Source organism: Salvia hispanica, chromosome 1 (genome assembly GCF_023119035.1).
Source record: "Salvia hispanica cultivar TCC Black 2014 chromosome 1, UniMelb_Shisp_WGS_1.0, whole genome shotgun sequence".
In the NCBI taxonomy this organism is placed as follows: Eukaryota; Viridiplantae; Streptophyta; class Magnoliopsida; order Lamiales; family Lamiaceae; genus Salvia; species Salvia hispanica.
The window spans coordinates 7,722,720-7,733,879 of NC_062965.1; the positions used below are offsets into that span (position 1 = coordinate 7,722,720).

At 37.3% G+C, this 11,160-nt stretch overlaps 2 protein-coding genes across 4 annotated transcripts; both read left to right on the plus strand.

Moving 5' to 3' along the window:
- LOC125201666 (probable methyltransferase PMT3) lies at positions 1-4,155 on the plus strand. Of its 2 annotated transcripts, none has more exons than XM_048099874.1 (8): positions 1-192; positions 1,114-1,583; positions 1,696-1,860; positions 1,972-2,154; positions 2,276-2,870; positions 3,013-3,125; positions 3,235-3,455; positions 3,575-4,155. In XM_048099874.1, exons 2-8 carry the CDS (start codon positions 1,317-1,319, stop codon positions 3,885-3,887), a joined length of 1,857 nt encoding a protein of 618 aa, XP_047955831.1. In that variant the 5' UTR covers positions 1-192; positions 1,114-1,316; the 3' UTR covers positions 3,888-4,155. The 2 variants fall into 2 exon arrangements, with proteins under 2 accessions (XP_047955831.1, XP_047955830.1); XM_048099873.1 differs by having other exon boundaries at positions 1-188.
- Positions 4,156-6,093: 1,938 nt separating this feature from the next.
- Positions 6,094-8,558, plus strand: LOC125202775 (uncharacterized protein At4g14342). Of its 2 annotated transcripts, XM_048101239.1 has the most exons (5): positions 6,094-6,175; positions 6,308-6,393; positions 6,489-6,612; positions 7,399-7,443; positions 8,322-8,558. In XM_048101239.1, the coding sequence occupies exons 1-5, from the start codon at positions 6,170-6,172 to the stop codon at positions 8,367-8,369; spliced, it is 309 nt and encodes a 102-aa protein (XP_047957196.1). In that variant the 5' UTR covers positions 6,094-6,169; the 3' UTR covers positions 8,370-8,558. The 2 variants fall into 2 exon arrangements, with proteins under 2 accessions (XP_047957196.1, XP_047957197.1); XM_048101240.1 differs by lacking the exon at positions 7,399-7,443.
- Positions 8,559-11,160: the final 2,602 nt, after the last annotated feature.

Sequence of the window (11,160 nt, forward strand, 5' to 3'; positions counted from 1 at the left end):
ACCTCATTCAATATATCTCTATCTTCCTGATGATTTACATATGTTTCCAAATAAATGCGGCACCTTAGTTAAATCTTCAGTTACTCACCTCTCCACCACGCGCAGGATCGATAACCATTTATTCGTACTCTATTTATTCCTTGAATCCAACTCAGATCTTCCCGGTCTCAATATTTTCTGAGTATTCGGTAGGTACTTCGCTATCTTGATCTGGTTTCTACTTTCAGTGTCCCATTGCGTTTCATTGCAAAATTTGGATATTTTGATCTATGTAGCTCGTTCCAATGAATAGCTGTTAGCTTTTTAAATTGATTGCAATGTGAATTCTGTTACTGCATTTTGCAATTGGATGCGGCTTTGAGGTTTCGTATTCGTAGATCTACCTCGATGCAGCTGTGTTATGAGTCTTTTTGTAGAGAAAGATTTGATTTTGATGTGTGGATTTTTGAATTAAGTATGGAATGTTTCTTATAAATGGAGTAGATTGATTGATTAGTTTTCTAGTATGGAGAGGTGAGTATACTATGATCGATTTGAAGTATAGGTCTCTTAAAAAATGATGTATCTTGGTTGTGATGATTCAATCAAATCAGGCAATGATTATGCTACATTTATGGAATCTTGAAAATTTGTTTCTGCAATTGTTGATTTGGCAAGAAGTTTCATTCTAAATGCAAATCGAGTTGCCAGAGAAACTTGGTTCCTGTAATCGAAATTGGTTGTTCTCTGATAGCCCCATGATTGTTCATTCTCCAATGCTTTAGTGTATACAACCTTGAGTTATAGGTTTCATTTACCACAGTCACTTTGCAATTTGAATCGGTTATAATCTCAGCTTATTTTTCTTGTGCATATGTTTGAAACTTTACATTCACACGGTGGTAGCTTTTTTGGTTTACAATGGAGCTAGTTCTATCACTATACTTGCTGCAACTTGATATGCTATATTTATAATACGAACTCTGTCTTTTAAGACTTGTAACGCCTAACGATATCCTGTTTAGTTAAGCACCATAGGAGGAATAGTAATTCATTTCTTCTCATAAATTATTCTGGAAAAATGTTTATGTGGTTGATTTATTCAATTTTTCTAACTATACATTGATGTTACAGGTTGCTTCATAGACCATCGTTTACCTGAATAGTTGTGAGTGTGATTTCTTGGTCGGTAGACTCCATAACCTCTGTAACACTACTATGCTTCCAGACCTTAAGCTCCAGATTTTGAGGTAATAGTTTACCCCAAAAACAAAAGGAAAAAACTTAGGGTGGTTGGAGAGGAGGAGGCCTTTTCAAGTATTAGTGAATCTACATAAATGTCGAGGGGACGGCCAGATGAAGCACAAAAGAAGCGGTTGTTGACTATTGTATTTGTTGTTGCTCTATTTCTTGTTTTTCTATACGTTTACCATGGCTCTAAGAATACTGGGGAGTCTGCGTTAGAGTATGGCAGCCGGTCTTTGAGAAAGTTGGGGTCTTCGTACTTGGGTGGAGATGAAGATTCTGATCTTGGTGGTAAACAAGATGAAACTAAGTTTGTGCTAGATGACAGTGAGGATGGTATCACTCCCAAGAGCTTCCCTGTAAGTGTTTAGACAACTCATTTCATGCCAATTAAGTTTGTCTGTCATCAGAAAAATGATATGTGAATTGTGTCTAATTGACTTTATGATCTCATTGTGCTCGGTTTGTAAGGTATGTGATGATCGCCATTCGGAGTTGATTCCCTGTTTGGACAGAAATCTTATTTATCAAATGAGATTGAAGCTGGACCTATCATTAATGGAGCACTACGAGAGGCACTGCCCATTACCTGAAAGGCGGTTCAATTGTTTGATTCCTCCTCCTCCCGGATACAAGGTGAGCTCATCGAGCTGGTTTATGGTATTGAAGTTTGCAGTGTGATAAAGTTTGCAAATTGATTGTTTCGCTTATTTGTTTAACTCTTTTTACCCTTTCTCGGAGTTACAGATTCCGATTAAGTGGCCGGGTAGCAGAGATGAGGTTTGGAAAGCTAATATACCCCACACTCACCTTGCCCACGAGAAGTCAGACCAAAACTGGATGGTTGTTAAAGGCGATAAAATTCATTTTCCTGGAGGAGGCACCCACTTTCATTACGGAGCAGATAAATATATTGCGCACTTAGCAAATGTAAGTTTCTCGCCATCGTAGTACGGAGAATTTCATAACTAACCCGATTGTAAAAATAACACTGCTTTTACTGACATTTAATAAAACTCATTTTACTTGTAATCATGCTTCCATTTGGCAGATGCTCAACTTTTCAAACAATGTATTGAACAATGAAGGTAGATTGCGCACAGTATTTGATGTTGGATGTGGTGTTGCAAGTTTTGGTGGTTACCTACTTTCATCCGATATCCTTACTATGTCACTTGCTCCTAACGACGTGCACCAAAATCAAATCCAATTTGCTCTGGAGAGAGGGATACCTGCATATCTAGGTGTTCTTGGGACAAAGAGGCTTCCTTATCCGAGCAGGTCTTTTGAACTTGCTCACTGTTCTCGCTGTAGAATTGATTGGCTCCAGAGGGATGGGATTCTTCTCCTTGAATTAGATCGGGTGCTTAGACCTGGGGGATATTTTGCCTACTCGTCTCCCGAAGCTTATGCTCAGGACGAAGAGGATCTGAGAATATGGAAGGAGATGAGTGCACTAGTTGAGCGCATGTGTTGGAGAATAGCGGTTAAGAAAAACCAAACTGTCATTTGGCAGAAGCCATTGAGTAATGATTGCTATTTTGAAAGAGAACACGGCACTCAGCCACCTCTCTGCCGATCTGATGATGACCCTGATGCTGTCGGGAGCGTGCTGATGGAGCCGTGCATAACACGTTATTCAGACCGTAAGCATCTCACTACATTTTTACCTAGAGATTCTCTTTAAAAGAAACAGAAGAAATCTCATCCTGCCTCGAGAATCTATATGGCAAAGTTTCTTTCATGTGATTCGACTTATTTATACAACATTTTGTTTTCCATTATCAGATGATCACAAAATGAAAGGTAGCGGACTAGCGCCATGGCCTGCTAGATTAATTACTCCTCCTCCACGCCTTGCTGATTTTGGCTATTCGAGTGATATGTTTGAAAAGGACATGGTAAACGAGCACATTCTTCCCTATTTTCTGAATCCCTACAGCTTGTTATGCTTGTGCATATGCATATGTGGCCAAATATATTGATATTATTCTCGCTGATTAAAAACAGGAACTATGGAGGCGGAGGGTTGACAACTACTGGAGTCTCTTGAATCCGAAGATCTCATCCGATACTATCAGGAATGTGATGGACATGAAAGCGAATTTAGGTTCGTTTGCTGCTGCCTTGAATGACAAGGATGTGTGGGTTATGAATGTTGTAGCTGACGATGGACCCAAAACGCTTAAGATTGTCTACGACAGAGGCTTGATCGGCTCAGTTCATAACTGGTACGTCAATTAACTGCTGTGGTTCAAGATGTTTTTGTGTTTTTCTGTTGCTTTAGTGATCTACTTTCAGTTTGATAGTTGCAGCATTTTAAGTTGAGTCATTATCTAATAAACTGCAGGTGTGAAGCCTTCTCTACGTACCCAAGAACCTATGATTTGCTCCACGCGTGGAATGTACTCTCAGACATCGAGAAGAAGGGCTGCAGTGGCGAGGATCTACTGCTTGAGATGGATCGCATTCTGAGGCCCACCGGATTTGCCATATTCCGGGACAGGCAGCCAGTAATCAACTTTGTGAAGAAGTATATGGCGGCATTGCACTGGGAAGCAGTGGCGACTGGAGAGCCGAATCAGGAGAACGGAGACGAGGTCGTGTTTATCATCCAGAAGAAGCTGTGGCTGACAAGTGAGAGCTTCAGAGATGCAGAGTAGGCGTTGAGGTTTGTTGATATGCCTCTTGTTATATTTGTTCAACATATTCTTGGGATCAAAGAAGCATTTTCCCAGGGAAATTCATTACTTGGTTTCTCTTCTTTCTTTTTTCTTTCTTTTTGCTATTTTTTGTTCTAATTTATGATTTAGATCACGATGCATGAAGTAATTTATTTGTAGGCTACATTTCAATTGATTGTGTTATTGTAAAATTAAGATTTTGGGGAACTTGTTCTTAGCCAAATTATATAAAGATTTATTGTTGTCATCCTAGAGAAAAAAGAAAAAGTTGTGTGGTATATGGAATTGGTGTAGTCTTCAATTCCAAATCTAATAGTATTATATATAAAAAATATATATTTCAGTTTGGAATTAAATTATAATTTTAAATCTCATAATTTCATAATTTGAATCTTATATCTAACATAGATAATTGAAATTTCAAGGGCAAATTAGTTTAAAAATCGTGAACTTTCATAAAAGTTTGGTTTTTCCCGCAAACTATAAATATTGCATAAAAAATCATGAACTTTGTCGGGTTGACCCGACCCGGTATATTTCCGGCCAAAACTTATCCTACGTGGCTGCCGGAGTTGTGACATGGCATACCGGCTGTCAAAACGACGTCGTTTTAGTAGTTTCTGTTAAAAAATTAAATTTAATCAATTAGGATTAGATTTCTTCCACCCATGGTGAAGTCCAGTCTGCAATTTCTCCATTGCGATTCCTCCTTCTCCAGCTACGATTCCTCCATCCCATCGCTATTCCTCCTCCTCCATCTACAATTCTCCATCCCGTCCTCACAGCAAGTACCAAAGTTCAAAACCTTGAAATCATTTCCAAAGAAATATTTCCCACATTCTGCCATGGGAGTAAAACTCTCGCCGGCGTCCCCTGCCGGAAAATGGCTCGGCCTTGTCACCGCCGTCTGGGTTCAAGCGATTTCCGGCAACAATTACACCTTCTCTAATTACTCCGACGCCCTCAAAACACTCATGGGACTCACTCAGCTCCAGCTCCACAGCCTCTCCGTCGCCAAAGACGTCGGAAAAGCATTCGGCATCTTCGCCGGCCTCGCCTCAGACCGTCTCCCCACCTCCGTCATCCTCCTCATTGGCTCCGTCGAAGACTTCGTCGGCTACGGCGTCCAGTGGCTTGTCGTTAGCGGCCGAATCCAACCCCTCCCTTACTGGGCGGTAAGCGTTCAACCCTAATTTCACATTTACCCCAAAATCCCCAAATTCTGAGTGAATTTACTTAATTGATTCAATTGCAGATGTGTATCTTTCTATGTATGGGTGGAAACAGCACTACATGGATGAACACTGCGATTTTGGTATAATATGTATAATATGTATAATAAGTAATGCTTTTGTTTATTAAAAAAAATATTCCATCTCAGCAGCCAACTCATCGTCCACGTCACCGTCAATATAGCCATCTTAGCCGGAATACCCGATACGGGAAATCGGCACATTTTATGAAAGTTCATGATTTTTTACGCAACATTTATAGTTTACGGGAAAAACCAAACTTTTATGAAAATTCACGATTTTTAAGCCAATTTGCCCAAGAAAATGAGGAAATATAAATATTTCTCTATCAGCGTTTTAGAATTGTCGTTGTTTCAATCCCACGCTTATAAGTAGGGATGTCAATCGGGTCGGCCCGTCAGGTTTCGGGCCAACTCTATTCGTGTTGCGGGCTAATCGGGTTGTGATTTCTTTCGGGTTAACATGTGATCGATTCAATAAATAATGATGAAATTTTTATAATCATTAAATATAAAATATTTAATTATGATAAATTTGAGATATATCCTTAAACTCAATCGTAAACATGATCAAAGACTAATATTTGATATATTTCGTGAAATTTTAATGCATATTTTAGAAATTTAAATATTTTTTTAGTGAATAAGAAGTTTATAATTTATTTATCAATGATTATATTAACAAAATTCAATATGTAATTTGTATATTTAATATAAAATCGAAAGATATTTTTTTAGTTATCTATATTATAGTATTAATCAATGAAGTATTGAATTAAGAGTAAAATAAATAAAATAATAGAAAATTTATCGGGTTTTTGAATCTGGCCTTAACGGATTGCGAGTTAATCGGGTGTGGGCTAATCGGATTGGAAATTTTCAGCCCTAACTCTATAAATTTGGCGGGCTATTCGGACCAGCCGACGGGTTGCTGGCAACTTACAAGGCTATATAACTAACAGTCAAAACCAGACGGCTTATTTTTCTTCAGCTCAATCGTAGATTCAATATGCAGGTAAATTAATTTAAATCCTCGCTGAAACCCTAGGTTTTTTTTTTCTCCCTTCTTCCACAATTAACACTTCGATGAAGTTCACCGTTATTGAAATTTGGTGGAAGCTAATCTTTGTGGCTGTGATCGGTGCAGGCGAGCGACAGGTTCAATATCAACTCACAGCTCGAACATTTGCAAGCTAAATATGTCGGTACAGGGCACGCCGACTTGACTCGATTGTAAGTACCCTAACCCAAACCTGCGGATAACTGATCGATTGCTTCTCTATTTCTTCTTTAATTTGTTAATTTTGGGAAAATTGCTTCTCTTGTAGTGAATGGGCGGTGAATATCCACCGAGATAGCTACGCCTCGTACGTTGGGCATTATCCGATGCTGGCCTACTTTGCCGTCGCTGAAAACGAATCCATTGGGAGAGAGCGCTACAATTTCATGCAGGTATACCTTCCGTGCTCAATCTTCATTTGTTTTGTTTGTGTTTTTGTTTTTTTGGTGTTTGGACTTTGGAGCTTGTTGTGATTGTTAATTTAGTCATTTGGTGAAGGTAAGGAAGGTATTGAAAATTTGTCGGTCTGTTGAGCTTTTCAAAATTTCATTTCCTTTCCCCCTTTAGTTTCTCTATTTTGTGGACTTGGAGTTGGTGCTGTGGTGGGTTTGGTGGTTGTATTTTGTGGATTTAGGATGGTAAATGGGTACAATTGCCTCTGTAAATACTTCAGTGAGATTTGAGTCGATTGGTGCAATCTTTTCATTGTTTGTTTGTCTCTTTCAGCTTTACATTAGGTTTTATAGTCAAAATTTACAATGTTCTTGTAAATACATACTACTATAATTTGATTCAATGTGGAAAGTTTCTAAAGAAGATGAGTGGCGTGCCACATTTTGTATTATTTTAGCTTCAATTTGTCGCTGGACATGGTAGAAATGAATGAATAAAGCCCAGATAGTATGTTTGATTGGGTTTATTCTCACGACTAGTCAGAGAAGAGATGATAATTTTACTTATACAGGGTCTTCCTGTTAGGAGTTGTTGGTATGGCATTTATGAAAGTGCCATTTTGTCCAAATATCTTTTGTATTTTTTATTTTACTTCCACACAATCATCAATGATAAAGTTGTTTCTGAAATCATTCTGGTTGAGTGTATTCCTAATTCTGCTAGCATATATGGGAGTAGTTTCTAGTTTCTATTTTCTTAGTAAAGTTGTTCATATTTGGCTCCAGCCACTGACCTGCCCAAGCCAAAGTCAGTCCGTTGACTGGTTTCAGGTAAATGGTTTTTGGTTGATGTTAGTGGTGAGTGGTACCACTGGAACTATTGACTGTTTGTTGGTTCAGTTATGAAGTTGGTAAAATTGTTTTAGAGGCATAAGTCCATTTGAGGATTTATAAGCCCTTTTAAAGAATGATATATAACTGATTGAGAGTTCATTTCTTTTAAGTATCTTGCCCCTCTTGGACCTCCCCCTCCCCCATCTCTCCCCCGTCCTCCCCCTGGGGAAATACATTACCAAGCCAAATCCAGCTACAATCCAAGTGCACTGCGTACGCTAACAGACATTTGGCCTGCCAGCCCAACTATCATCCCCCCACCCCCTTTCTTTATATATGTATCCAAAATCTATGATGGGAAGTCAATCGTCTTACTGCTTGTAGCAGTGGGTGTGAAGCTCTCAGATCTTGTAGCAGTCTAATTTTATGTCCATAAAAGTTCCACTAAATTTGGGATTTGAATATTGCTGTTACTTTGTGTCCATTTTTTTTTGGATATTTTTAGCTTTAGAAAAGTACTCCACAACAAATAAGTTCTTGTTGCAATTTTAAGATTTTTCAAAATATACCCAGATCTTGGATTAGTAAAACCTGAACTGAAAAGCTCGTAATATAGTTGTGTGAAAGGTTTGAGGTGAAGTCTTATTCGGAACACTCCTAACTGAATGTGGGTTATCAGGAGATGGTGCAGCGAAATGCTTAAAAAATACTACTATTCATTAATTCATTGAGCTCTGGAGCAATCAGATTTGCTTGTGTTGAACTTTTATATCATCTAGCACTTCATGTTTTCTAATATTTACAGAGATTGTATGTAGCTGGTTTTTGTATCAAAGTTTGTACTAATATTTTGTGAATTCCCAACTTGTGTACAGAAAATGCTTTTGCCTTGTGGTCTCCCTCCCGAGAGAGAAGATGATTGAAGGGCCTCCTGCTATCATTGTGGAGCTGAAACTGCACTCGGATGTTCCCAGAGACCTGGCCACTCCTTTCGTCCGTGTGATCTGTCTTATGCATTTCTATATAAATCACTCACGCTGTAGTTGACTGCTCTACTCTTACTGTCTCTTAACAGAGTGTTTAGTTTTTGCAAGAAAGGTTGCTTTATTATATGCACATTTGTCTGTAAATGTTACTGTTGCTGCGAGGAAAATGCCATCTCAAGGATTAAAACTTCTCGTCCGTAGAGAAACGGATGATGTTGGAATGTTTGGTAAGAATTAAATTTACAAAAGTTAAATTCGAGTCACATTACATACACGTGAATACAAAAACTAGAAAAGATAATTAAATTGACAAAACTAAAGTTAGCATTAGAGTCGGCACCACCCACTAGTTGAAAAATTGTGGGTGTCCAAATTTGAATTTGTTTTCAATAGAAAAGTGTGTTGTTATCCAATGTTTATGTTGATGTGGGAAGGTGGAAAGAGGCTGCAAAGCTGAAAGCGACCCTTACAAGGACAGGGGCGAAGAAGAACGAAGCTAGCTGGAGACGGAAACCACCATGACCGTTGCAAGGCACTGCACTACTGCAGGATATTGTGAGGCAACGGGGGTGAGTAGAAGATCTTCGCAGAGGGATCATTGTTAATAATCTCGTCCGATTTCACCGTTTCAAGAATGGCCACAAGTCTTGCGTTTCGCACTCGAGCAAAGCATGTTGAATCACCAGTGAATTTTGCAGCTCATTTCTACTTGATAAGTAAATGTACTAGTCTCAATGTGAGATGTTTTACAACAATACAAATGTTATGCAGCATCAAAACAAACAAGTCTTAAATTTAACTACTATTTCTCTGATAATCTTATGGCATCCATATGGTGACAAGAAGGGGCATGGCCAGCAAAAAATTTTTTCTTTTATTGGTTGTTTTTATCTTTGACATGATGCGTGAAATGGACAATATTTGGGTCTTGTATGATAATTTTTTGTTGTATTTTGTATAGTAAGATGGCATAGTCGCAATCTTATTTGTTAATGTTACATACCCTTTTTTGTTATAGAGTGACAGCGAAATAATTGTTGTGTAACATAATATATTGTTAAATTTTAAATACTCCTACCATTTATGTAAGTCTGGGTAACGAAGTGGATATTACGCTTCCACAACCAAGCTTGATGTTGACTTAGACTACAAGACATGTATTTTATATTATAAAAATGACCAAAATAAAGTTCCCAGTATAAATTAGTATAAACATAGACGACATGTGTCAACAAATAAATTCAAAGAGAAATAAATTAGTAATTCACGAGAAAATTCCGTGTACTCGTTTTCTTTGAGTTTTATTTGAAATCTTCAAACCAAGAATTATCTGATAATGTAATCGATACTTTGGGCATGCACTTATTGCGATTATTTTTGTCGACTTGTTAGAAATTTTCGTTAAATTTCAGTTCTAAAAACATAATTGTATTTTGACTTATATGTTAATGTAATTTATTTGAATAAGTTGTTGCGATAATGACCATTCGTGTTTTTAATTTCATATGGTTTATCAACATAATATCTATGTACGTAATAATATATCGAGGCAAAACAATATAATAGCCGTTTTAAATTGGGAAAAGATATGTGCTGTATTGCTAATTTTGTCAATAATACATGTGAAGATAATTGGATTAGTTGTTTGTTGATTGGTTTTCTCCTTTTGTGAAAGATTGATTGGATTGGAACAGCAAATTGGCGGCTCCATCAAAAATTTGAATCAACATTAATAAGCGTCTATTTTGACTTGTACACTTTTATTAAAGTTCTATTTATTTGGCCTTAATGTTTTATATCTAGGCCTGAAAATTTAATCTGCGGGTTTCGGGTATTCCCGACCCAATCTCAATACCCGACGGGTTTTGGATACCCGAAACCCGAAATTATGGGTTCGTGTACGAGTTTGGGTAGTTAATGTTAGGATTTTTCGGGTTTAAGGTACCCAAAATCCGTATTAGGGTACCCGACTAATACCCGATTAAACCCGATTAATTATATATTTATGATAAATATTTTTATTTAGTATAGGACCTATGGCCCGTACGGTAAATCTAGGGTAACTTTATTTAATCACATGTAGATTTATAGATTTTTCGTGTATCGTTTGCATTAGATCAGGTTGGTTTTTTATTTTCTTTGCAGTTTTCATGTTTGCATATTTATTATTTTACCTCCTTCATGGTTGGCGGTGACCATACTAAACTCAATATCTACACCTAATCAATTTGCATGCTATATATTTTGTTATATTTGCATGTAACTTAATGGTAATAGTAGAACTATAGTCAATAAACAGTATAAATAGTATTATTTTTAATAATTTCTATTTTCATCACAATTTAATTTATATAAAAGAAAATTTTTAAATATAATAATTTCATGTTTATGAGTACCCGATTTGTTAGGTTCGGGTACCCGCATCGGGTATTAGGGTACCCGAATTCACATACGGGTCAAGTATTGGGTATGATATTTTTGAGATTTCGGGTTCGGGTACCCGAATTTTCGGGTTTGGGTACCCGCGGGTACCCGAATTTACACCCCTATTTATATCCATCTACAATTAATCAAGTCCGTTTTACTCGGCTTAAATTTTAAGAAATATAATGAAAATTTTGTTGAAAAAATTAGTGAAATATGAGTCCTACTTTTATATAGGAATATTAGTTTTATAATAAAACTTGAATGTGATAAGTTAGTGTAACGTGAGGTCCATTACCAATAC

Bases quoted from the DNA above. Each gene is read 5' to 3' on its own strand.
- LOC125201666 (XM_048099874.1), top strand. From the start codon at position 1,317: ATGTCGAGGGGACGGCCAGATGAAGCACAAAAGAAGCGGTTGTTGACT. The intron at 1,584-1,695 runs GTAAGTGTTTAG...TCGGTTTGTAAG, and splicing joins TCACTCCCAAGAGCTTCCCT to GTATGTGATGATCGCCATTC. The intron at 2,155-2,275 runs GTAAGTTTCTCG...TCCATTTGGCAG, and splicing joins ATATTGCGCACTTAGCAAAT to ATGCTCAACTTTTCAAACAA.
- LOC125202775 (XM_048101239.1), top strand. The intron at 6,613-7,398 runs GTATACCTTCCG...ATTTGGCTCCAG, and splicing joins AGCGCTACAATTTCATGCAG to CCACTGACCTGCCCAAGCCA. The intron at 7,444-8,321 runs GTAAATGGTTTT...ACTTGTGTACAG, and splicing joins AGTCCGTTGACTGGTTTCAG to AAAATGCTTTTGCCTTGTGG.